This window comes from Melospiza georgiana, chromosome 16, assembly GCF_028018845.1.
Source record: "Melospiza georgiana isolate bMelGeo1 chromosome 16, bMelGeo1.pri, whole genome shotgun sequence".
Lineage (NCBI taxonomy): Eukaryota > Metazoa > Chordata > Aves > Passeriformes > Passerellidae > Melospiza > Melospiza georgiana.
In genome coordinates, this window is record NC_080445.1 from 13,765,567 (window position 1) to 13,791,595 (window position 26,029).

General features: G+C 59.0%; 2 protein-coding genes across 2 annotated transcripts; one reads left to right on the top strand and one right to left on the bottom strand.

The window, feature by feature from the left end:
• Window positions 1-3,667: 3,667 nt before the first annotated feature.
• PERCC1 (proline and glutamate rich with coiled coil 1) lies at window positions 3,668-4,383 on the top strand. Its single transcript, XM_058035913.1, has one exon. It carries the CDS (start codon window positions 3,688-3,690, stop codon window positions 4,381-4,383), a length of 696 nt encoding a protein of 231 aa, XP_057891896.1. The 5' UTR covers window positions 3,668-3,687.
• Window positions 4,384-5,067: 684 nt separating this feature from the next.
• Window positions 5,068-25,803, bottom strand: CLCN7 (chloride voltage-gated channel 7). Its single transcript, XM_058035846.1, has 25 exons — window positions 25,635-25,803; window positions 18,534-18,605; window positions 17,952-18,023; window positions 17,654-17,719; window positions 16,917-17,049; window positions 16,456-16,565; window positions 15,699-15,779; window positions 14,862-14,924; window positions 14,153-14,236; window positions 13,912-14,005; window positions 12,951-13,015; window positions 12,479-12,595; window positions 12,125-12,179; window positions 11,572-11,632; window positions 10,955-11,093; window positions 10,629-10,722; window positions 9,265-9,434; window positions 8,913-8,964; window positions 7,991-8,118; window positions 7,761-7,846; window positions 7,145-7,277; window positions 7,001-7,060; window positions 6,506-6,682; window positions 6,325-6,405; window positions 5,068-6,211 (listed from the first exon to the last, which is right to left on the bottom strand). Exons 1-25 carry the CDS (start codon window positions 25,761-25,763, stop codon window positions 6,125-6,127), a joined length of 2,409 nt encoding a protein of 802 aa, XP_057891829.1. The 5' UTR covers window positions 25,764-25,803; the 3' UTR covers window positions 5,068-6,124.
• Window positions 25,804-26,029: the final 226 nt, after the last annotated feature.

Genomic DNA, 26,029 nt, shown 5'->3' on the forward strand with positions numbered 1-26,029 from the left:
CCCCCAATACCTTTTACCCTTATTAACCAGTGCACCTTTAGTAATAACCAATCCCAAAGTGCCACCACCACCACAGAAGATGGAGGCCAAGAAGAAGAAGAAGAAGGACAGGACACGCCCCAATTCCTCCATCTTACTTCTTTAGACCCCCCTGTACAGAAATCCTAAACCCTGTGTTTCACACTCTAATTAACCCATCCCTTCACCATTCACCCAGTGAAATCCTCCCATCCTCATACAGGTGTTGTCTCCTGTGCAGGATCAAAGTCCAGCCACCAGACACTTCTGGCAACATTCCAGGACCTCTGAGCCCCCCAAGGGTGGTCTCGGCCACTCTGCACATCAGTCCTGAGGTGCTGAGATCCCACGGTAGCCATGCCAAGCCGTGCCAGGGCCGAGCCGTGCCGGGCGGGTGGGTGACAGTGGCTGATGTCAGGAGCAGCCCGAAGGGTGCCCGTGGTTGATCAGCTCCCACCCGCCGTGTTTGCCCAGCAGGGCCCGGGTGGCCGCTGCTCCCGCCCCGCTCCGCCGCTGGGAGCGTCTGGGGAGCTCAGCGGAGCCGGTGCCAGCCCTGCCCGCGCTGGGAGCCCCGGGGAGCGGGTGGGTGACAGCCCTGCCCAGGCTGGGACAGTCCCCTGCCAGGAGCTGGGGACCCCTGTCAGCCCTGCAGGCACCTCAGAACACGGTGCTCAGAGCAGGGAGGGCTCCGAGGGAGAGACCAGGAGCTGCGGTCACCCCAAAAACAGGAGAGCAGGGCAGCTCTGGGGCAGGGCTGTGGCTGTCCCCAAGCCCAGTGGCCGGTGTCCCACTCCCTGAGTGTCCCCAACACCTGTGACGGGGTCAGGTGCTGTGTCAGACCCCTGCCATCCCTTCAGCAGTCAGGGGCAGGCTGTCCTGTGTCCTCTGGCCATCCTGTGTCCTGGTCACCATGCATCCCCAGCCATCTGTGCCCCCTGGCCCTGTTCTGTGCTGCCCCAGATGTCCCTGCTGGCACGTCCTGCTGCCAGGGCAGAAATGGCACAGCCTGTCTGTGACCTGAGCTGAGTGCCATTGTCCCTGTCCCCACAGGGGAGCCACGGGCCACAGCACAGGGTGAAAATGCTGTCACCCAGCTCTGTCCCTGCCATGGGGCTGGCCCAGACACTCTCCACATGTCCACCTTTGCATCCACAGGTTCCAAAACCCCTCTCAGGGCTGGTCAGGGAGCCCAACATCCATCTCAAAGGAGCACAAGGCTGGAGATGAGTGCTCTGAACCTGCACGGGGGTGCTGCAGCACCTGGGGTACCCCAGGAAAGGCTTTGCCCACTGCAGAGGCAGCCCCTGTTTGCAGAGGCATGGCTCGATACGCAGTGTGTTCTTCAGAAGATCCCTACTCCAGGAGTCAAAATAGCATGAAATTTAATTTTACGCCTATTTGACAAAGCTTGATTTCACCTCCAATCAGCAGGGAGATAAGAGCCCTCGGCACAAGTGTGCGGGCAGTTTGGCAGCTGGGGCTGCCGATTTAATAGGTGAATTTACAGGGACAACACTTGAAAATCCCCTGGCGAGTGAACCATTAAGGTGAGCCCTGCCTTCCGTCCCCGCGTCCCTCCCCGCGCCGCTCTCCCGTTGCTGGGTGCTAAAGCAAACCCCAGCTCTGTTTACCGAGTCTACTATTACAATACGGCTACCAAATATTTGCCAGCCGTCAGCTCGCTGCTCCGCTATAAATACTTCAGGCCCAGGTGGAGGGCCGGGCAGGGGGAGCGGCGCGGGAGCCTATGCATGGCCGGGCGGCAGCGCCAAGGTGAGTGCGGAGCCGCTCCGGGGATGCCCTCCCGTCCCGGGGCTCCTCCGGCCGAGGGGGGCGGCACGGCGGGCTGGGGGGGCCCCGCTGCCCCCTCCCCGCAGCCCGGAGGTGAGGCTGAGCCCCCACAGCCTCCCACAGCCCAGCCCGGGGCAGCACCGGGGGTACCGGGGTAGGGCAGCACAAAGAGGGACACGCAGAGATGGCAAGGGTGACCTTAGGCTGGCTGCAGGTCCTGGCACCGTGCTTGGCTCCCCAGGATTTGGTGGCTGCAGGTCCTGGCACCGTGCTTGGTTCCCCAGGATTTGGTGGCTGCAGGTCCTGGCACCGTGCTTGGCTCCCCAGGATTTGGTGCTGCTCTGATACTCTCTCAGCATGGCCCGGGGTGTCCTGCAGCGAGGCAGGGCTGGGGACCCTTCAGCACAGGTAGCACAAGCTGCAAAGGGGCCACATCCAGCTCAGGGAAATGCAGCTGTGGTCAGAGCCCAGCAGGGCAGGGCAGGGAGGCACGCTGCACCAGGCTCAGGTTGGCCCTTTCCACAAAACCCTGGGCAGGAAAGAGAGGGCTGGGCACTGTCCCACAGAGCTCACAGGCACCACGACAATGCCCAGGGCCAGGGAGGGAAAAGGGCAGAAGGTGGGACAGATGGACCACATGCAGAAGCACGGCCTGTTTGCCACTCACTCAGGGTTTGTGAGCCCAGAGGGGTGAGGGATGGTGCTGGGGTAACCCCACCACGAATGGCAGCAGCCCCCTGGGTGAGCTGAGGGAGATGACAGGGACCCTCTGCCAGCTGAGCAGGGCAGGCAGCAAGGGGCCTGAGACAGGACTCTGTCACCAGGAAAGCCAAGGGGCCATTGTGTGGGCAGGGCATGGGGCTCGGGGGCCCTGAGCTGTGGGGTGGGTGCTGAGCTCCCATTCACCTCCATGCACAGCCCTGGGGTGAAGGGGAACATCCCTCTGCCCCACATCCCCACTGCCCTGCATCCCATGACCTGGTGTGGACATCCATGTCCCACAGGTCAGGGCAAACATCCCTGCTGCCCCACGTCCCATGACTTAGGGACATTCCCATTGTCCCACACCCCATGGTTTGGTGGGGACATCCCTGTTGCTTGATGTCCCAGGGTTCAGCTAAAATATCCCCACTGTCCCATGTCCCCTTTTAGGGGAATGCCCATCTCTGCTCCTCCATGTCCCACCACTCAGGGTTATGCTTCCATTGCCTCATATCCCATGTTTTGGTGGGGACACCCCTGCTGCCTGCTGTCCCTGGGCTGAGTGGGGTTGCCTCAGGGGGAATACCCCCATTGCCCCCTTTTCCCCAGCTGGGTATGTACATCCCACACCCCATTATTTGTGCAGGGATCCTACATCCCTGCTGCCCTGTGGCTCCACCTTGGCCATGGGTGGCACAGAACGGTCCCCTGGGTGTTGTGTGAGGGCTGGTGGCAGGCTGTGTCACCCTGACCCCGCTGTCCCTATGGCTTCACCTTGGCCATGGGTGGCACAGCACGGTTCCCTGGGCTCTCAGGGCTGGTGGCAGGCTGTGTCACCCTGACCCCGCTGTACCTGTGGCCTCACCTTAGCCATGGGTGGCACAGCAGGGTTCCCTGGGCGGTGTGTCAGGGCTGGTGGCAGGCTGTGTCACCCTGACCCTGCTGTCCCTGTGGCCCTACCTTGGCCGTGGTGTGGCACAGCCCAATCCCCTGGGCGGTGTGTCAGGGCTGGTGGCAGGCTGTGTCACCCTGACCCCGCTGTCCCTATGGCTTCACCTTGGCCATGGGTGGCACAGCACGGTTCCCTGGGCTCTCAGGGCTGGTGGCAGGCTGTGTCACCCTGACCCCGCTGTCCCCGTCACAGGGTGACTCCCAGGGGTGCCTCTGAGCGCTGCCATGGCCGCGGGTGTCATCCAGCCCCTGGCCGAGCTGCGGCTGCCCTCGCCCTTCCCGCACGGCCTGCTGCTGCCCACGCACCCTGAGCCCGACTTCCCCGACCTCTCCGAGGAGGAGGAGGAGGAAGAAGAGGAGGAAGAAGAAGAGGAGGAAGAGGAGGAGGACGTGGAAGCAGTGGAGGAGAGCGTGCGGCCAGAGCTGGCCGGAGTCTCCAGCACTGCCGAGACCACGCTGCGTCTCCTCAAATTCTCGGAGCTCATCAGCTGCGACATCCAGCGCTATTTCGGGCGGCGGGGCCGGGAGGAGGCGGCCGGGAGCCGCCCGGTGCCCGCGGACTGCGGCTCGGCCCCGAGCGCTCCGGCCGTGCCCGAGGCCCCGCGGGGCGGCCCGGGCGCCGCGCACAGGCTGGGCCCGCTGGCCGAGCTCTTCGAGTACGGCGTGCACCGCTGCCTGCCCGGCGGCCGGAGCCAGCGCCTGGAGAGGAAGTACGGCCACATCACCCCCATGCACCGCAGGAAGCTGCCGCCCTCCTTCTGGAAAGAGCCGGGCCCCGCCGGCCTGCTCCACAGCGGCACCCCCGACTTCAGCGACCTGCTGGCCACCTGGACCGTGGAGCCGGGGCCGGAGCCGGCGGGCGCGGGGCGGGAGCTGCCGGGCCGCCCGGGGCTGGAGGCAGAGCCCTTCGCGGGGCTGTGACCCCAGCGTGGCCCCGGTGCCGCCACGTGCCACCCGGTTAATGATAAACCCGGTGGCCCCAGTGCCAGCACCGGGGCGCTCGGAGCGGCCGGGCCGGAGCCGGTGATGGGACGAGTGAATAAATGACTCCCGCCAGGCAGCAGCGTGTGCGGTGTCCTTTGCCACCCTGCTGCCAGGAAAAAGGGCCGCCACGGCTTGGCATAGCCTGGGGGCTGCTGGCAGCAGCGGGAGGAGCAGGGCAGGGAGGAGCAGGGCAGCGGTGCCGGCAGGAGCCAGCAGCCCGTGTTTACTCTGGGCCCAAGGCGGTGGATCCCAGCCCTTATCTCGGCCGCGCCGGGGCAAAGGGCGAGCGGGGCCTCATAAAGCACCCGGCTGTCAGCACACAGGGGGACCCAGCACTGCCCTGGGGGACCCACTGTGCCCTACAGCACCCCTGCCCCACAGCAGGGCTGGCTCTTCTTCCCCACAGCCTGGTTGTTACCAGGGCCCAGCTGAGGCATCCTGTGCTTTGTGTTGGTGTTGAAAGGGAAAAGAAGCCGGGAAGGGGCAGCCAGCCCCTGCCTTGAGCCCAGGATGGAGCCACCCTCCATCCCCCAGGCTGTGCCCTCCCAGCAGCAGGAGTGGGGACAGGGCTCCGTTCAGCCCCAAGGGAAGAAGGGAAGCAAGAGACAGGCAGCAGCACAATAAAAGTACAAACAGACTTTATTTCAGCACAGATCCTGCAGTCAAAAGCCTCTCCAGGCACCAGGTGAGGAAGGGGCAGTCCCAGGGCAGGGGGGCAGGGCAATGCTAAGGAGAGGAGAAAGGATGGGGGAAGATAGGAAAAGTGACGTGCCAGGGCTGGCTTTGCTCCCATCCCCAGCCAAATCCAGGACTGGTGGTGGGGTTTGGGGTGCCTGGAAGGGCCCAGGGGGCTGGAAGGGGCCAGAACATGCCCCAGGAGTGACTCTGGATCCCGGTGTGGGAGCATCAGTGGTGGGAGGACTGCAGGAGTGGCAGAGGGGCACAGGCTGCAGGACCAACATCTCCCCAGTGCAGGCAGCTCTCCCCTCCCGATCCCTGCCCCAAATCCCAGGTGTGTCTCCCCACACATGGGTTGGGGTCAGAGTGGCTGAGGGAGCCAAGAAAGAGCCAGAGGCAGCAGCTGCAGAACCAGGGGAGCCCTTTTATTGCACAGCCAAGCAGGGCACGTCCCCCTCCTCAGTGCCAAGGAGCAGGGAGGCAACCCCAGAGCTCAGCCCAACCCAGCAAGCAGGACTACAGGACAGCAGGGAATGGGGCCTGGGGGCAGGAAAGAGCCCCATGGTGTCCACTCTGCTCCTCTCACAGGCCCTGCAGCCAAAGCTAGGGCAGGGCTAAGTCCCAGACAGCCCACACTGGGTGGATGAGGCAACAGAGACCATGTGTGGTGTCAGAGAACCGTGCCCAGCTCAGTAGGGCAGCCCTGCTCCCCATGGAACACTCCAGCCTTCGCCCAACCATCAAGGAGAGCCTAATTCCAGGAGCTAACAGAGCCAAGGGTGAATTTTGATCCCTCAGGGAAGCAGAGGAAGGGGTGACAAGAGGAGGCAGTAGACATGGGAAGGCAGCAGCAGGCAGGAGGGCCGGGGCAGCACGGCCATGGCAGTGCTCCAGGCACTGTGACACCTGCAGGGACTGGCCCAGTCCTCTCCCCACCTCCTGCAAAAGGGGGTCCCCAGCTCCCAGGGGCCAGGGCACATCTCTGCTGGGCCACACTGCCTCACGTCTGTGCCAGAGAGAGCTCCTCCAGGCCTTCCTTCCCCAGCCGGTACCTGGCGAGGTCCTTGCGGGTCACCATTCCCACCACCTGCCACAACAGGGACGGGGTCAGCCTGATGTGGACACGCAGAGCCTGGGGACAGCGTGTCCCTGTGCCCTGGAGGAGCCCAGGCTGCCGGCACACAGCGAGCAGGGACTCACCTCGTTGCGATTGTCCACAACCACCAAGTGCCGCAGGCCCAGCGCTCGGAAGAGCTTGAACACGCGGGGCAGGGACGCCTCCTGCAAGGCACAACGGGCTGGGGGGGCTGCAGCACCCCCAGGCAGCCCCCACTGCCCACCCTGAGCCCTGGGGGGCTGTCAGGGGGCCCCTGGGCGTTACCTGGGGCACGGTGTAGGGCGAGGGGTTCATGAACTCGCTGAGGTCAATCATGCACTCGCGCTCGTCCTGGGACACGTGGATGGACTGGATGGGGGGGAAGCGGGGGTAGGCGTCCCGGAAATCCTTCAGCTTCAGCCGCCGCTGCACCAGGCTCAGGTTGGCTCTTTCCACAAAAACCTGGGCAGGAAAGAGAGGGCTGGGCACTGTCCCACAGAGCTCACAGGCACCACGACAATGCCCATGGCCAGGGAGGGAAAAGGGCAGAAGGGTGGGACAGATGGACCATGTGCAGAAGCACGGCCTGTTTGCCACTCACTCGGGGTTTGTGAGCCCAGAGGGGTGCAGGATGGTGCTGGGGTAACCCCACCACCCCCCTGGATGAGCTGAGGGAGATGACAGGGACCCTCTGCCAGCTGAGCAGGGCAGGCAGCAATGGGCCTGAGACAGGACTGGGACAGCAGACACAACCCAGAGTCTCCAGGCAGCATCACCCACCTTGTGCTTCAGCAGGACGATGAGCTGGGAACGCAGGATCAGCCCCCGCAGCCCCGCAACCTGCAACAGGCACCGTGTGTGAGGTGAGGATCTCACTGCAGCCAGCCCCCAGCTCCATCCCCTCCCCAGGGACACCCAGCCTGCCTGTGTGGTGTCGGGGTTGCTCTCCACCACGGGGAAGCCGTTGTGGTTGGAGGAGGTGTCACTGAGGATGTCCACGACCGTGCCCACGCGCTCGATCCTCCGCAGGCAGGTGACAGGAGTGCTCATCACCTCCCTGCAGGGAAAGCTCTGGGTGAAACACAGCCCCAAGGCAGCACACACTGAATCCTGCAATCACACACTGGTTTGCTGGCAAGGGACCTACAAGCTCATCTCATTCCAAACCCTTTCCATGGGCAGGGACACCTTCTACTGTCCCAGGTGGCTCCAAGCATTGTCCAACCTGGCCTTGGACAATTCCAGGGATGGGGCAGCCACAGCTTCTCTGGGGAACGTGTGCCAGGGCCTCAGCACCCTCACACCCTAAATATCCCCCCCAACACACGACTCCTCAGTGCTGTGCCTCCTCAGTCCCCAAAAGCTGCCAGGGAGAGAGGAAGGAACACACTGCAGATCACATCCCTGCTGGGGAAGAAGCTGGGCTGTGCTACCAGGGGACAGCAGGTTCCTGCAGCCAGAAGGTCACCACCTCCACTCCCAGCTCAGGCCAACGTTGGGGTGCAAAGGCTGCTGCCACAGCTATGCTCAGCCCACCTACCTGGCTGTGAGGGAGTGGGATGTCACTGGGGCCTCCCAGTGCAAGAAGGGGACACTCTGCAGCTGGATGTGCATGTCATACAGTCCCTGCAACAAGAGCCAAGCCATCAGGAGAGGCCTGGTGAGGTGGCAAAGGCCACAGGCAGGCAGCAGCTCATCCCTTAGAGCGAGCATGTGCCTGTCCTGGTCCCCCTATGGCCCCCCAGCCCTGGGGAGCACAGCAGCCCTCACCTCCACAAAGTAATCTCCCACAATCTTTGCTGTCATCAGCACCAGCATGATGGGGAAGCCATAGGTGACGTTGCCTGTTGCCTCCATCATGATGACAGTGAGACTCAGGGTCATCCGCACGATCCCACCTGCCAGGGGCACCCAGGGGGTTTAGAGGGGCAGGGAAACACAGGGTGAGGGCATCACAGAGCACCTGAGGGCCCTGCAGCTCCCAGTGATCCACACAGAGTGAGGGCACCACAGAGCACCTGAGAGCCCTGCAGCTCCCAGTGACCCACACAGAGTGAGGGCTGTAGCTATGATATTTTCTGAAAAATCCTTTCTTTAGGATTTTTTCTCCTGAGAAGCTGAGAGGCTTCAGGAACAAAATGCAAACAATGATTATCTGCTGCTGTGGAATGCAACGAGTGGATTTGTGATTAGTCTCATGTGGTTGTTTCTAATTAATGGCCAATCACAGTCAGCTAGCTTGGATTCTTTGTCTGAGACACAAACTTTTGTTATTATTCTTTCATTTTCTATTCTTAGCTAGCTTTCTGATGAAATCTTTTATTTTTTTAGTATAGTTTTAATATAATATATATCATAAAATAATAAAACAAGCCTTCTGAAACATGGAGTCAAATCCTCATCTCTTCCCTCATCCAAAGACCCTTGTGAACATGGTCACAGAGGGCATCACAGAGCACCTGAGGGCCCTGAATCTCTCAGTGACCAACACAGAGTGAGGGCATCACAGATTCAGGGCCCTGAATCTCTCAGTGATCTAGGACTGCCCACCCAGAGGTGAGCCCAGCCCTTCCTGTGCCTGGCAGGGTGATGAGGAAGCTGACAGCCAGGCTCCAGCTGGGAAGGAGCTCTCAGGGAAGCAGGGAGTGCTTTTTCCCATGACATCTTTACCCCTGTGCCATGGGGAACTCACCCAGCTGTGCAGCAGCTCCCATCAGGGCGTACTTCCCAGGATCAGCCCAGATCTGAGCACAGGAGAGAAAAGGAGCCAGGTCACCTGCTGGCTCCAGGGCATTCAGAGACAGTCAGCAGAGTCCTGGCCCCCAAACCCCCTCCAAAGTGGGGAGAGCTGCCTGAACATCCCAGCTGCTGGCAGGGCTCCACTGGGATATGGGGAGGGCCAGACCCAGCTCATGAAGACACCAAGCAAGGAGCCAGCCCAGTTCAGAGCTGTCAGCCAGCTCCAGGCACGCTGCCTGAGCCTGCCCCCAGCCCAGCAGCGAGGGAGGAGGGCAGGGTGCCAGGGCTGCCCAGGCAGCACTCACCGAGCCCTTGGTCAGGTAGGACAGGGAGATGCCAAAGAGCCTCCCCCAGGCTGCCCCGATCAGCAGCGAGGGGATGAAGACCCCTGCAGACACTGTCAGGCCATAGGTCCAGCAGGCCAGGAAGAAATACATCAGAGTGAACATGCCCAGTGTCATGGGGTTGTAGGAACCTGGGGAGGGGACAGAACAGAGTCAGTGCTGGTCCCACAGCCCAGGGGACTCTGTGATGGGCAGCAGCAGCCCCACAATTCACTCCCAGCAGAGAGAGCCTCTCTTCTTGGGCTGCACCTCCTGCCCTGGCAGCACAGGCACAGCCCTTCAAACTGGCTCTCCAGGTTATTTCTGCCCCCTCCAGCACCCCCCACCCAGCCAGGCCCATCCCAAGCCCTCACATCCCATTCCTCCATCTCATGACTCGTCCCCTCCCAGCCCTGTGGTTCCCAGACTCCCATGGTGAACTTCAAAGCCCCAAGGGAGGGACTGCCAGGGCTGAAGGACACGGTTGGGAGGACAGAATCCCACTGCCAGCTTTGGGATCAACTGAACAGGGCATGTCCTGCAAAGTCCCTCCCATCCTGCAGCTTCCACAGCTGCTCCAGCCAGTGCCAGACTGTCCCACAGCACAGGCTGTGCCACCCCAGTGAGACCCTGCTGACCCCACAACCCAGCTAAGTGCTATTTTGGGATTGCTGAGCAGCTCAATCTGGTTTAAACAAGTACTTTGCAACCCCTCCTTCAGACAGCAGCCTTGAGCCAGGGAGGAGCCAGCACTGCAGGAGCAGCCCCAAGCCACAGGATGGACATCTTGGTCATCTCCTGGCTGCAGGGGGCCAAGCTGCACCCCCTGGGCTGAGCATCTCTCTGCTGGGCACACAACTCACACTCCACAGCAGGCAGAGGAGATGCTGGGGTTACACCAGGTCCAGGGAAAGTGGAGCTAGAACCTGGGAACCAAACTGCATTTCCCCAGCAAATCCAAAGCCCAAGATCCACCTCCACAACCTGCCCAGAAGGTAAAGTCATTATGGGGCAAGTGGCCCTGCTGATTAAGAAAACATCCCAGCAACATTTCCAGGACAGACCTCAGACAGACAGCAAGGGTCAGACACACTCCCACACAACTCAGAAGCAGCACAGCCTGCAAATGTGCATGACCAAAACCAGGTCCTTGGCCCCACAGCCCTTTGGCTGAGCTCAGAGGTGCCAGCAGGCACAGCACCCATCCCTCCTCCTTGCACCACTGCAGCACAGTGTTCTGTGAAGCCCTCAGGGGCTGATCATGCTCTGCCTTGTCCCAGCAGGGGCCAAGGCACACATGGACCCTCTCTGCTGACGTCCAAGGCCTCCCGGCTGGGTGCACTGACCTGGAGGGTCATGGAACAGGTTGACCACACTCTTCTCAGGTGTGTTGAAGAAGGCAGTGGCCATGGAGTTGTACTCTCCATCAGCACAAAAAAGCTGAAAAGGCAAGATAAGAAAGGGTTGGAAGTGGCAGGGAAGGCTGGGGGATGTGTGCCAGTGAGGGCAGGGAGGACACCCACAGCATCCTTGTGTCTCCAGCTCTGCCTGCATTGGAGGGCATCAACTGTGAGGTTGCAGTGCCCCAAACCCAGCAGGGTCTTGTCTCCCTGCTGAGCCCCCCAGGCTCAGGGTGCCCCCCACCCTGGATGCATTCTGCAGCAGGTCCTACCTGCAGGGGATATGCCACAGAGCTCCCCTGGATGGGTTGGCAATCTCTGGAGCAGTAAATCATGACAAAGCCCACAGTCGCTGTCACTGCTGCCACCAGCATGGCCTCCACCACCTGCAGGCAGGGCCTGTGGATGTACCTGTGGACAGAGGAGTGACAGTGGCACCCAGGGCTGTGGGCAGCACCAGCACAGCCTGGCTGGCCATGTCACATCAGTCACATTGCAGTGTGGCTGCCTCTGCTCCCTGCCCAGACCCTGCCAGGCTGTGCTGCTGCTTGAAAAGCTGCTGACAGGTAATGGCTGGGTCACACCGGTCTCAGCTGGCTTTAGCAGCTCTCTCTCTTCTCTTAGTCCTCTCAGAGCACATGACAGTCAGGTCTGCAATGCCTGCACCTCTCTGGGCCCTCCAGTCACTGGAGGGAAATATTTGGCAGGGTCAGAGCAGTGCTGGGATGCTGGGGGTCACAGCCACAGGCAGTGAGAGGCATGTGGCACCTTTCAGGAACTGCTGCTGCTCACATTAAATGAGAGATTCCAGCCTTGCTGCATGTGGGAATGCCACTTTGAGGGACTGCAGAACCCACATCAATCCCCTTCATGACCTGTGGGCTCTTACCTGATCCGGAACATTGTCAGCCAGTAATTGAGGGCATTGAACAGGGCCCCGAGGATCCCACCTGCAAATGGGAGAGAGGAAAAGCTCAGCACACAGGGCCCAGGCTGCCCACCACACAGGGAACCTCTGAAGATCATCCACAACCCATCCAGAGTGACCAGCAGCACATGTGGGTGCTGTCCCTGCAGGACCTGGCACCAAGAGGAGCCTGGCACCAGCAGCAGGTGCCAATGTCACAGTGCTGGCACCAGGCAGGCAAAGGACAGGCCAAATCCATGGGGATAAGGGCAGCTCACATGGCAGCAAGGGGCTGCCCAGGCCTGCAATGCACTCATCCTGCTCAACATGGGTTAAAGGGGCTTGACTTGGCTCCTGGGGCTGGGCCAGGATCCAGCTATCATTCCTGCATAAGCCCCACAAGCAGCCTCTGCTCCAGAATTAAATGGATTCCCCATTTTCCCCAGGAAACTGGACACCAAAGCCTTTTAGACCCAGACAGAGAACAGAGGAAATTATTCAGACTAATCAAATGGAAAGAGCAGCATTCTCTTACCAACCACTCCCATAAAGATGAAGATAGGAATTTCCTGGATTGTGTATCCCATTTTCTGCAAGCAAGAAAGAAGTGGGTTTCACATCTCCTGGCCCATCTGCAGTCCCACAGTCAGTCACTGACTGCTGGGACAGCACAACTCTGCCCCAGAGCTGAAGAGAAATTCCTGAACAGCCCAGAGCTGAACAAAAATTCCTTCTGCTGGGGCTGGTGAAGCTGAGATGTGTCCAGACCCCACAGGCTGCTCAGGCAGAGCCTGCCTCAGCCCCTGGGCGAGGTTACAGACAAATTGATGTCCCCAAAGCTGCCAAGGGCTGTGACCAACCCCTCCCCATGGGGAATACCTGTGCCTACCTCGCTGTCAAATCTGCCAAAGTTGATGAGCCCAGGGCTGGAGAGATCCCAGGCATTGCCGTGGTAAACACTCAGGACAGAGTTCAGAGTGAAGGTGGAGATCATGGAGGCAAAGAACTGCAAGGAGATGCAGCCCAGAGTCACTGCCAGTGCCCCCAGCCCCATTTACTCACCACATGGCCCAAACCACCCCCAAGGCCCTTGGGCAGGGCTGGGTGCCCATGGTGTGCTGGGGACAGGAGGTCACATTCCCAGTGGTGGCACTCTGGGCAGCTTAGGCTGAGCAGGGTCTGGCTTCTCCTTTTGCCTCTCTGTTGCCCTGGGGAAAGGAGCTCAGCCAGGTCCAAACTCAGCCCCTGAGGAGCAGGGCACAGGAGGGGAGGTGTTCCCTGGAGCAGGGGTATCAGGGCACCCAGAACAGGCAATGCCTCACACCAGAACCAGCAGCTCCCCACTGCTTTCCAGCACTTACAATTCTCCACGTCAGGAACTGGTTCCAGAAGGAAGCTCCTTCCTCCAAGCTGAACAGGACACCCCCTGCAAACACCAGATACAACATCTACACAAGGAAATGTGCCACAGCCCCAGTCAAGCAGCCAGGCCATGTGCCCACACTGCCCACACCCTGTCACAGGCAGGCTCACCAAGCCATCAGTGATGCACTGATCACAGTAAATCCCACTGCCATTCTCCACCCCAGGGAGGCAACATTTGGGATCTGAGAGAGATGAGCCCCTTGGGCAGGGCCAACACCTGCATGGCCTGGCAGGAAAACTTGGAAGGCCCCTGCAGTGCCCTGTGCAGATCCCAACAGCTGCCTCCAAGCAAGTGGGAGCAACCTCCTGAGGAATTCCATGTCCAGGCACTGCTCAGTGCCAGAGAGCACCAACTCGAAATGAAATAAACCAGACTCAAGACAATGTGAAGTTCAAAATACTAGACTAGAAATTTCAACATCAAAAACACAAGCAATCTCACCCTAGAAATATCTAAAATAGAAGATATCAGAACAAAAAAATCAAACCACAAAAAATACAGCTTCAAAGCAAAGTCAACACCTTACAAAATTACAGCAGCTTTTAAAAGATATCAATTAAGTTCAATCTGTTTTAAGAATTACAAATTATAAACTTACTCTACTTTTGAACATACCTAAGAGAAGACTATAATATCAAATCTCCAAGAACTTTAACATTTTAAACTCAGAAAACCCTTGAAAAAAATCACTGAAACTCTTAAAATAAAAAACCAAACACATTGTTGTACTCCAAAAAAACCCTTTTTCCTCACAGTGTTAAAAAAAAAAAAACAACGTTATAATCTCATATTTCAGTGAGACTCCTCTGTAAAAAAATCCTTTGTTAATATAAAATAAAAATAATATAAAAAAAATACTAAAGAATCCTTTATTAATAATAAAATAAGACACAGACCCACGGGGGCACCGAAGGCGGCCGAGACGCCGGCGGCAGCTCCGGCTGACACAAAATCCCTCTTCTCTGTGTCCCTGCGGAAATACTCGAAGATCTGAAACAGGAGAGAGGACATTTTTAGGGCTGGCCATGGCCTTGAGCTTAGGCAAGACCCAGGGGATGACAGGGATGATGCCAAGCCACCAGTGGGAGCAGCACAGAGGGGCACCAGCAGCACAACCCCTGGGAGCTCCACACCAACCTTGAAGTCTCGCTTTAAGGACGTGGATCTTCCCTGGGAGATGCCAGCAGCAATCACGGATCCAGAGTGAATCATGGGTCCTTCCTAGGGGCCAGAGAGCACAGTCAGAGTGGGGAAGGAAGAAGAACAGCATGGCTGGATGCTGCTCACCAGCTTGCAGTCCTGAAGCTGGATTGGGAGCGTTTCCCTCGGGGAAATACAGACCCTGATGTTTTTCCCCTTCTCATCCTGGAGGTGCTCAAGACCAGGTTGGACAGAACTGTGAGCAACCTGGTCTGGTGAAAGGTGTTTCTGCCCATGGCAGGGGTTTGGAATGAGATGATCTTTAGGATCTCCCCCAACCCAAACCATCCCATGGTTTTATGAAATCCTTATCCTGGCATGTGCCTCCTTTGCCCACCTCCTGAGGAAACAAGTGTTTCCCTTACCTGCCCTCAATCCCAGCAGGCCAGAAAGGTCCCAATGGGGCACCCAACTCCCCCCCATCTACTGTTTGCAGGGACAGCCACTGATGGACAGGGGCTGCTGCTCTCTGCCCTCAGCCAAGCCACACACAGGCCGGCACGGTGGCACCACGTGCCCTAGGGGCTCCTTGGCCAGCAGACACTGGGAAGTCACCACAGGGCCCCCAGCACAGGACCAGTGACAGGCTGTGACACAAGTGCCAGCAGCAGGGACCAACACATCAGCAGCACTTGGTGCACATCACCTTCCCAACAGCCAGGCCGCCGACCACCGAGAGGATCACCCCGCAGACTTTGATCACCAGGGTCTGCCCAGGAGAGAAGGACACAGCATGTCACAGGGGTGCCACACACCACAGAGGGACACAGCATGTCACAGGGGTGCCACACACCACAGAGGGACACAGCATGTCACAGGGGTGCCACACACCACAGAGGGACACAGCATGTCACAGGGGTGCCACACAACACAGAGGGACACAGCATGTCACAGGGGTGCCACACACCACAGAAGGACATGGCATGTCACAGGGGTGCCACACGACACAGAAGGACACAGCATGTCACAGGGGTGCCACACAAGAGACAAGGACACAGCATGTCACAGGGGTGCCACACAAGAGACAAGGACACAGCATGTCACAGGGGTGCCACACGACACAGAAGGACATGGCATGTCACAGGGGTGCCACACAACACAGAGGGACACAGCATGTCACAGGGGTGCCACACAACACAGAATGTCACAGGGGTGGCACCAGGACCGGGGCCATGGCAGCCACAGGGGACACAGACCCAGTGGGCCCCAGGCATGGCAGGAGCCAATGACCCCAGGGAACTCAGGGAACTCGTGATTCTCATCCCCACCACTGTGGCAAACAGAGTTGGTCAATTTTCTTCTTGGCCAGAGCAAAAGTCTACCCAAAGCTGCTCCTCCCAGTACCAGGGCAGGAGATTTAACCTCTGGGCACTGGGGGGAACAGCTATGGAGCTGAGAGCTCCTGCTGTGCCACAGGGTGGGCAGGGACCACTCCAGGACCACACAATGTCCCCAGGCCATCCCACCACCTCCTGCTTCCTACCTTGAGCCGGACAACATGAGGAATCTTCACACCATTGAGGTAACATTTGATCTGGGGAATGCCACTGCCAGCTGCCACGGGCTGCAGGGAGCAGGGAGAGCTGTCACACACAGGGTGGGGACACAGCAGCCACCTTACCCCTGTCACACAGCACGCCCTCAGGGTGGCTCTGAGACAAGGCCAAAGTTAATCAACAGGCTCTGGAGATGGGCATGAGGGAGACACCCACTTCCTAAGGGCAAATGTGCCAGGGAAAAGGAGCTGGCAAGGAAAAGGAGCTGGATGGGTTCTTGGGGACACTGAGGTGCTCCCCCACCCTGTCACAGTTACAGAAAGGTCACACTTGGTGGCCAGAGAGAACAAAGGCAAAGCCACAAGGAAGGCACTGTGGATTAGAGTGATCCATAGGGAGTCCCAGACTCTGGCTTGTCCTCCAGAGGCACCCAGCCAGACTGGTCAGTGCTGGTACTCAGGTACGCCCAACACAGAGAGGCTGAGCTAGAGCCAAGGCTTGGGAGAGCTGCACCCCTGCCCAAGGCTGGAGCACAGCCTCTGCCCCAGGCTGCCAGCACACCCCAGCAGCCTGCCAGCCCCACAGAAACCCCACAGCACAGCTGGAGCCAGCACCGAGGAGCTGGGGCTAGCAGGAGCCAAACTGGCAGAAACATATTCACTGGTCACAAAATTTTGCATGTTTTGTGGAAACATGACCCTGCTTTGCCCATGTAAAGAAGCCAGAGCAGTTCCAGACTCTTACCTCTATGAAGGCAACGATCAGAGAGCCCACCATCACCACGCTGGCATTCAGGGTGGCCCAGAGTAACAGGGAGAAAGAGAGGCCTCCTTTGGCTGTGAACTTGTCAATGTCTGGGGCAGCAGCTCAAGGAAAAGCCAGCATTGCTTGGGTACCATCCCTCCCACCACAGCACCTCACAGAATCACAGGGTGACATGGGCTGGATGCCACCTTAAAAACCATCTAGCTCCCACCATGGGCAGGGATGCCATTCACAAGCCCCCTGTCACTTGGAGCACCCAGGGCAGTTGAAATGAGCCTCCTCTGTCCCAGCAGTGCCCAGGCACAGCTCAGCCCTGCAGGGCAGCAGAGTCTGTGCCACCAAACCGGAGCGAGGAAGCGCTGCCCTGTTCCCCCAGGACCCCTCTCTCACAGCTCCCAGAGATGCCAGAGGTGCCAGCAGGCAGTGCTGGGTGAGGATACTGTCCTTCACCACGCGGTACTTGAGGCCAGCCAGGTTCTCCACCACGATGTCGATGAAGCAGGCGACGAGGCCGGTGAGGATGCCGATCATGGCGCAGATCACCCAGCGCTTGATCTCCACCGTGCGGAAAGCCTGCGGGGCAGGAGCCCTCACAGCCTGCTGCCAGCCAGCCTGGCACCCAGGGCACCCTGCCATCCAGGGCACCCCAGCACACCTGCCACCATCCCCAGCACGCTCCCAAGCCTGGGAAGCTCTGAGGAGAGCCAGGGAGCACCAATGCTGGCTGACCCAGCAAAGCCTGAACACAATTTTCTGATTTTCAGCAGTGTTCTTGTTGCTCTGTGGGATCTCTAAGGTGCTTTTCTAGCTTGCCTGTCTCTATTAGGCCCATCCTCCTGGGGTTCCTGCTGGGGCACTGATTCCCAAAGCCCCCAGGGGACATGTTTCACATGATTCCAGAAGTCCCTCTATTCAGGGACCTGCCCCATGCCACCAGGCAATGCCACCACGTGCACCCAGATTAGCTCCCACTCCAACCACCTCATGCTGGGTCCTTGATTCTGGGGTTTCACAGCTTGCCACCAGCTGGTCAGTGCCCATAAACCCACCCCAGCTCCACCTAGGCTTTAAGCACAACCTCCTCTGCCCAGAGAAGCCCCCAGCAGCCGGGCAGGGGGAACAGCTTCCCTTGTCCAGCCCAGCTGAGATGATCTGTGGGCAGCCCAGCAAGACTCACCGCATGGTTTATCCTCCTCTCCTCCTCCAGGAACAGCTGGTTTTCACTGTTGTCATAGTCCAAGCTCTGGTTTGGGGAAGGGAGATGCTTTTATTGTCTATGATCAGGTGAAGAGACCCCCATGCTGAGGAGTGCTGCCCTGAGCCCCTCACCCTGCTCCTGTTATAATTTTCTTTCCTCCATTCCACCCCTTCTGCACTGAAACCACCCTCATGGGGCAGCTGTGAGCCCTGGCCCCTCACACCTCACCTGCTGCACCCCAGAGGGCAGACACAAGATGGGACAGGTGGGCACCTACCTCGTACTTGAGTGACAGCAGCTTCTCATTGTGGGGGATCTCATTGGGGCGCTGCCGAGGGACCTCTGTCTCCTGTGGGATGGGATGCACAGCTCAGGATGGTCAGGTGAGAGTCCAGCCCTCCCATCCACATGCAACTGTTGGTTTAACTCCTTCTGATGCTCAGGAGATGCACAGAGGACTGCAGGTGCAAGCTGCCTGGCAGGCAGGGATCTGGGATGATTTTCCACCACTTTTGGTGGATGTGTGGGATTTAAGGCAGCTGGACCAGGGGAGCACCCTCACCACATTAACCTGGCACTGAACACAAGCAACTCCATGCCCTGGTGGAGGGCAACCTTTCACCTCAGCAGGAAATTCCTTAGGCCAAAAGCAAGGAGCTATTTCAAGCAAACCCATGTTTTTGGGCAGAACCCAAATTCTGTTTCCCAAACGCCTTTGACCGTTCCCAGCTCCAAATCAGGGCACTTCCTGAGGATCCCAGAGGGGCCCCTGGGCCAGCAGCAGCTGAGGTCACCCAGCCCAGAAAGAAGAGCTGTTAAGGGGTCCCAGTAACAGGGGGCCCCTCTCTGTGCCACTCACCAGCTCGTGGATGTCCTCGTTGAGGTCCACATTGCTCAGCTGCCCAATGCGCAGGAAGGAGGAAGGAGTGAGCTGAGGAGAGAAGGGGAAATGAGGTCAACTCCTGAAAGCACTTCAGATCTCTCAGGAGGATGGAGCAGGGCTGCAAGGTGCTCGTGCTCTGCCTCTCTCGCTGAGCTCTGCCTGCCCCCCAAAAAGCAGCACCCTGCTCTCAGAGGAGGTAGCACCCAACACCCTGGGGGGAACCAGAGGCAGCAGCAGCCTGCCAGGGTTTGGGTGAGCTGCTCCAACCTGTCAGGAGGCAGAGCCAGCTCACCTGGGGAGTGCCAGCAGCAGTGGCTCACTGGGGACTGGGCCACCACCAGCCCCTGGCACTAACAATCCTGTGCTGAGCAGCACGTTCCACACTGCCCTGGGGCTGGGGAGGGACAGAGCCCCTGCACAACGAGCCACCTGCACAGCCACAAGCTCACCACTACGTGCCCTCAGCTGCCAGGCCCAGCCAGCAGCAAGGGGACAGCTGAGGACACGTCTGGCTCTGCCATCTGCTCCATGGAGCCAGCACCAGCCAGGAGAGGAGCACATCACGTCAGTGTTTGTCACCCCCTGAGCAGCTGGGACCAGAGTGACAGCCAGGCTGGCTGCCAGCCAGGAGACACAGCAGGAAGTGGGCACACTGCTCCTGCACAGCCCTGGGGACTCTGGTGTCTCTCTGAGCCAGCCCTGGTGCAATGCTGGGGAGCTGCATTTGCATCTGCCTCTGGGCAGCAGCTTCTCCTTTCACTGGTGATCACTCAGGGTTTTTACTGTGCAGTTGCATAGGAGGGGAGGTTTTTGACTTTTTGGGCACCTCTGTCTCCTGGATGAGGCAAGCAGGGGCTCGGGCTGCAGTTGAGCAGTGCCACAGGGCAACCCAGCTGGAGCAGGCAGGCTGCTGTCACCCCTGCAGCCCCACAGGGAGGCACAAGGATCTGATCCCCAAGAACAGCCCAAACACCATTCCTCAGCATCAAGATCTTCCCCTCCAGAGCCTCACCCCTCCCCAGCTGCCAGGTTAAAGAACTGGAGGATAAAAGAGGGATGGGTAAGGACAATAGCAGGGCTCTGGCCTGTTGGTGTCTCTGCTGGCAGGTCCCAGACCCAGCCCCTCGCTGCTTTAATCCCCCCAATCCTGTCTGGAACGTGAGGCCAGAGCTGCTGCTGGGAGCCCTGCACTCACTGCAAAGCAAGAATATCCCTTTGTGTTTGCAGCCTGACCTATTTTCCCATTTTTTCCCTCTGCTCCACATTCCCCTTCACTCCCTGACCTGCAGATGGGTTCTGCCCCAGCTTCTCAAACCCCCTCTGGTGCCCTTTAGCCCCACAGTGCTCCACGCTGCCATGGCCACACACTGCTTTGGCAAAACCAGCCTGGGCTTTGCTTCTAGTCCCTGATAGCTCCACATTCCCAGTGGAAAGGATCCAGGTGGAGCTTTTTCCCAGCAGTCAGAGCAGACCACAGTGGATTTCTAAGAGCTGGGTACACACAAAGCTGTCACCTCCCTGAATTTAGGGCCATGAGCTGGATACAGGAACTGCCTGTTCCAGTGCTTGCCAGTGCCCAGCTGCTCTGAGATCCCAGCCAGGCCCCCACCATCTCAGGGAGAGGGAAGGTCACAAGGGACAAAGCTGACACCTTGCAAAGGAACACACGTCCACCAGGACTGAGGAAGCACAAGGATTTAAGGCTCCTGTAGGTGCCACACATCCAGGGCAAGATCAAGGCAAGGGGATGGAAAATGTCACTCATGCCATGTCCCTTGTGTAAGGCCTCAGGCAGGACCAGCCCTCCAGGGAAAATTCTCCTTCTGTTAGCAAGGGGGTCTGCAGACACACCAAATGTGGCTGAACCAGTGACATCCCACCCTGTTCCCTCCTTCCCTGTGCAGAGAGCAGCCAGGGCACAGCAGCTCAACTCCCCATTGACTGAGCAGGACACAAGCACAGATGGAGGGAAAGGAGGAACAGTGGAACCTGAAGCTGAACTCAGACAAGCAGCACATTTTTAATATCCTCCCCCTAAGTCCTGGCACCCCTGTGGCATCTGCAAGCAGAGGCCTGGCTCCTGTCTCACCACCACAGGATCACATGCCAGGAGGGCAGGAAAGAGCCACTTCAGCAGCACCCAGGAATGATAAAAGGAGAGATTCAGGCAGCCTGGAGCCAAGAGAAAAGGTTATTTGTGCACAGCTCAAAGGCTCCCTGAGCAATGTCCTCCTTGGGATGTTTTCAAACTCAGCCGAGGCAGCTGCTGATCCTGGGGATGCGTGATGTTGGTGTGACTGGGCTGTGATCATCTCCACATAAAAACATTGCTCTGCTGCCAAAAGCCAGAGGGCACAGAGGGGTTAACAGCTCTGCTGCCCCATGAGAGGCTCTGGGACACTCTGAGCCTCACTCTGCCAGTGGCACATGAGCACCCAGCCCTCAGCTCCTTTGGGTGGCAAAGGTAATTTCATCCTGAGCTCTGCAAAGAGATGTCTGGAGCCTTGGTCTGAATTAAAATAAGTTATCATCAGTGTTAGTGGGCAGGAATCTTGGCAGGCAGGGCTGCTCCTCCAAGGGACCTCACCAGGCTGCAGGGAAGCCCCCAAATGCAACAGAGGCAACTACAAAGCCCTGAACCTGGGATGGAGGAGTCCCAGGGGTGAGGAAGCAGCTCAGTTGAAAAAGCCTTGCAGAGACCTGGTGGGTGAGGGAAGAGGTGTCAGTGGCACAGACCTGCAAGGGAGGTGGCCAACCCCCTCCTGGGGAGTGCCAGACCCCTGCCAGGTCTGGGAAGGGATCCCACACCTCCACCTGGCACCTGCAATAGCACACCTGGGACCTGGCACCCAGTGTGGGCTGCCTGGGAGAGGAAAGGCACAGAAAGTGAGCTCAGCAAGAGGGGCTGGAGCCCAGGGCAAGATACACAAGGAGAAGCTGGTGCTTCTCAGGGAGCTCTTCATGGCATCTCCAGACACCCAACAAGGGGTTACAGACGGGACAAAGCCAGAATTCCCTGAAGCTTTGCACTGACGGGACAAGGAGCAGTGGATAAACTGCAGCAAGGGAACTTCTGCTCAGATATCAGAGCCAAAGTTTCACCCTGTGGCTGGTGACAACTGAACCTGGGAGCAAACAGGGGGCAGAGCAGTTCCCAAAGCTCCTCTGGGTGTGTCCTGCTCTGAGCAGGGGCTGGACTGGAGCCCCCTCAGGGACTCCTGAGCTCCCTTTCCCCTTTGTCAGGCTGGCACCCACTCTGAGACCAGCAAGAGCAAACTGAGGATCAACCTCAACATGCAAAAAATCTAGCAGAAGATCCCAACCACCACCTTCCAACCATGCCCTGGGTGCATGACCTCCAGGATCCAACCCTGGCTGTGGGATCCCCATGGTCCAAACTGGGGGATCTCCATGGTCCAGGCCAGGCTGGGGGATCTCCAGGATCTAGGCCAGGCAACCAAGCCATGCCCCCCAAACATTGCTCTGGAGAACCATCAGTAGGGTCAAATGGGCTCCACAGGGATGAGCCAGCCTCCTCCCTGCAGGACAGGAGCCAGCATGAGGAGAGGCCCCAGGACACTGTCCCTTGTCACCATCCTGTGCACAGTAAGGAACTGGCAGCACGTGACTCTCCGTTATCGATGAGATAAAGCCCAGCACAGACCACAGAAGCTGTGGGAGGGAAGGAGGAGGATCTCCAGCCCTCAGGGCCCCTCTTGGGCACAGAACACTCTGCCCCTCGTACCAGCCTGGATGGAAGACTCCAGGCTGTGTCACTGGTGTGTCACCAGCACGAGGACCCTGTCACTGGCTCTGGCAGTGAACAGGGGAGATGAGCTGCAGGGCTTTTCACCTTTTTGACCCTCCTCTGACACACAGCCACAGCTGGGACAGGCTTCAAACCCACCCAGCATCACCCCAAAATGCCTCACAGCAGGACAGAACAGGGCTCCTCACCCCCAGGCTCATAACAGGGCAGAAACCACCAGCACTCTCCCCAAGGTGTCACCACTTGGGTTTTGTTTTTGCTTCCAGGCTCCTGCTGCCACTGCCAGGGCACAGCTCCTGCTTGACCCTCACCTCCATGAGGATGGGAAGACATTGCCCTGGCCTTTCCCCTGGCACAGGAGCAGCACAAGGATGAGGCACTGCCACAGTCCCCAATGGCCTTGAGCAACCTGCAGAAAACTCCTGAAGTTCCTGTGCTGGGGAGGCTCCTGCCACCACCCCAGGGCAGTCACCTCCAGGCTCACAAGGGCAGCCTCTGTGCCAGTAACCTGGGCTGTGCAATCTGCAGCCCATCTGCCAGGAATCAGGGCTCCCCCAGCACCCACACTTCCCTTTTTCTGCCTCCTCCCACCAAGATTTCTTGATTGCAGCCTGGCCACTAAGTTGAGAGCAAAGAAAATGAGACCAGCAACATCCAGAGATGCAGAATAAACACACAGGGGCAAAGAAGGGGCAAAGAAGGACACCCTGCCCAGCAGCAGCCTGGTTTTCATGGTGGTGAGCCCTTGCTGCAGGAACTCTTTGAAGCAGGAGCTTCAAACCAACCCCAAAGTCAAGGCACTTCAGCACAAATATCTTTGATGGTAGCAAAGGAGAAATGTTCTTCCACAAAAAACACCTCATGATGGAAATTGGCTGCTCTTACCAACATTTTCCACCCACTTCCCAGCCTGAGAACCAACACACGTGGCTGAGGAGAAGGACAGCCCCCAGCAGGCACAGTGCTCAGAGACACAACTGCCTCTCAGCCCTTGCTCATCCTGATCACAGTGCCCACCATCCTGGAAATGGCCTGGAGGAGGAGGATGAGAGTGGGAATGAGATGGAATGTTGGAAGAACACAAGACCCCAGGACAAGGCAGGGGACAGGGACAGGATTGCTGCTCTGCTGGGACCCTGTTCTATCAGATCCACATCAGGCACCTTTCAGGCAAGGCTCTGGGTAGGAAAACTCATTCTTTGGTGCTAAAAGGTGCTCCAGGCACCAGAAAACCCTGTGAGAGGATCAAGGCTTGGCCAGCCCAGCTGGCCCCAAAGCAGAGCAGACCTCAGGACAGGCCCCTCACAGCCCTCACATCCCCAGGGGTGTTCATGCAGCCTCTCCTCACCTCCCACCCAGCACAACTCATCTCAGTCCCTCTCAGCTGGCAGCTGCAGCCCCGTGTTTCCTCTGGGCACCTAAAGATCACTTTCATTTCCATTTAACACGCACGTGACAAAGGGAACAAGTGATGCCAGGGGACATTTTTACTGTATTACACAACCCAGGTTTAAATCTCCTCAAGCAGCTCCAGCCTCTCCTTATCTCTCCCCCAGAGCTGTCCTGCCTTCCTGCTTCAATCCACACGACTGAAAATCATCTGGGGCACAGGGAGAGGCACTGCCCACCACCAAAACACAGCCCCAGCCCTACAGGGACACCCCAGCTGCCACTGCCAGGGGCACCTGTGCTCTGGAGCTCCAGCAAGGCGCTCCCTCTGCTCCTGGCCAAGGAAAATGCCACCGGTGCCATGTCACAGCTGGGACCCTGCCTGCACTGTGCCAATAAATCCCATTGGCAGGGCTGGGGGTCCACTCCAGCTGCCCCTGCTGTGCAGGCCTCAGGCACTTCTTCCAAAGCACCAGGAAAAGCCTTTCCCAATGACCCTCAGCCATGAGATCTGCTTAATCCCTGCTCTAACACCCTTCAAACCCCCAGAACTCCCTGTGTGCTGTAAATATACGAGGTTCTGCTGCACTGCCCAGCAGGATAACTTTTATTTTCACCCCAGAGCAGCTGCCATGGCACAGCTGCCATTCCCTGCTCCCAGAGCACTCACAAGGCTCTCCCAGCCTAACGAGCCCTGCATTTCCCTCTAATTAGCTGCTGTTCTGACTTGCCCAGGAGCAGGGCAGCACAGGATCGTGCTGGGCCAGACATCCCTGCTCACAGCTGCCACAATCTGGCACTGCTCCTCCCTAGCCAAGCTCAGGCCTCCCAGAAAACTCTCCACAGGAAATTCCACCTGGAAGCAATGCCTGTCCCACCTGGTGCTGGCACAAAAGTGCTCCATGGTCCCACCCTGCCCTCCCATCCTCAGCTTCCCTCCGGAGCAGGTGCTGGGTGCCTCAGTTTTCTTCACTGAGCTGCAGGAGGGGGAGAGAACACCAGGCAGGCAGCCTGAGGGCACACTGGAGAAAAGTTCTGCTCACTTAATTACCCCAAATTAACTTGCCAGAAGAACTTGGAGGAACTGGCCTCCCTCTGTGACATGGCCCACCTTGGACCTGCTCTTTGCCATTGTAGCTCCATCCATCCCACAGGACACCCTGCACCACTGCAGTGTTGGAGGCTCTCGTGTCTGAGCCCTGCCTGGTGATCAGCAGCATGGCAGGCATCAGGCTCTCACAGAAAGGCATTTTTAGCAGAAATTCATCTAGCACAAGGTAATTTTACATGGACAGATACAGACAGAACAAAGGGGAATGGCTTCAAACGAAACAAAAGGAGACTAGATTAGATATCAGTAGGAAATGAGGGTGGGCAGGCCCTGGCACAGGGTGCCCAGAGCAGCTGGGGCTGCCCCTGCATCCCTGGCAGTGCCCAAGGCCAGGTTGGGCAGGGCTGGGAGCAGCCTGGGACAGTGGAAGGTGTTCCTGCCCACGGAGGGGTAGGACAGAATGGGATTTAGATCTCTTCCAACCCAATCCACGCCGAGATTCCCGGAATGAGGAGCAGCCCCGGCGGGCAGGAGCCGGGCCCGGCTCAGTGCGCGGTGCTGCTGTCAGGGACCGTCCCAGGGCGGGGGAACAGCAGGGATGGAGCCGCCGGGCACTGACTCAGCCCCAGCTCAGCTTTTCCCCCGTGAGTGCCCCGTGCCCCGGCCATGCTCCCCCGGTTCTGCTTTCCCAGCCCGGAGCGACCCCGACGGCCCCCGCCCAGCCCCGGGGCAACGAGCGCGTTAAACACAACAGGGGAGGGAGGAGGGGGCGCACACACGGCCCCAGCCCACGGCCCACAGCCCGCGGCCCCGGCCCGCTCCGTGCTCCCTCCGCCGCGCAGCCCCCGCTCCCGGGGGCGGGACCCACCTGCCGGCCGCTGCCCGCCGCTCCCGGGCCGGAACCGTTGAGCAGCGGGGTGGTTTCGCCCGCACGCCCGTCCTCGTCGTCGTCGCGATCGCGGCCGGACCAGGACACCTTCTTGGCGACGTTGGCCATGCGGGGCGGCGGCGGCGGCTGCTCCGCCGGGCCTGCCCCGCCGCGCGGTCATGTGACCGCCGCCATCACGTGCCCGGCAGGGCGGCCGGGGCCGCCCCGAGGCACCATGGGAGTTGTAGTTCCAGCGGGGGCCCGCTCCCGGAAAGGATGGGATGGGGTGGGATGGGCTGAGCGGGACCCCGGTGGCGGCGGCCTGAGAGCTTGCGAGGCTTTGCCCCATACACATACCCGGACCCCGGGAACGGCCAGAGCCGACGCTGCTCCAG

Bases quoted from the DNA above. Each gene is read 5' to 3' on its own strand.
- PERCC1 (XM_058035913.1), top strand. From the start codon at position 3,688: ATGGCCGCGGGTGTCATCCAGCCCCTGGCCGAGCTGCGGCTGCCCTCG.
- CLCN7 (XM_058035846.1), bottom strand. From the start codon at position 25,763: ATGGCCAACGTCGCCAAGAAGGTGTCCTGGTCCGGCCGCGATCGCGAC. The intron at 18,024-18,533 runs GTGAGTGGCACA...CCCATCCCACAG, and splicing joins ACGAGGACATCCACGAGCTG to GAGACAGAGGTCCCTCGGCA. The intron at 11,094-11,571 runs GTAAGAGCCCAC...CTCTGTCCACAG, and splicing joins CTGACAATGTTCCGGATCAG to GTACATCCACAGGCCCTGCC.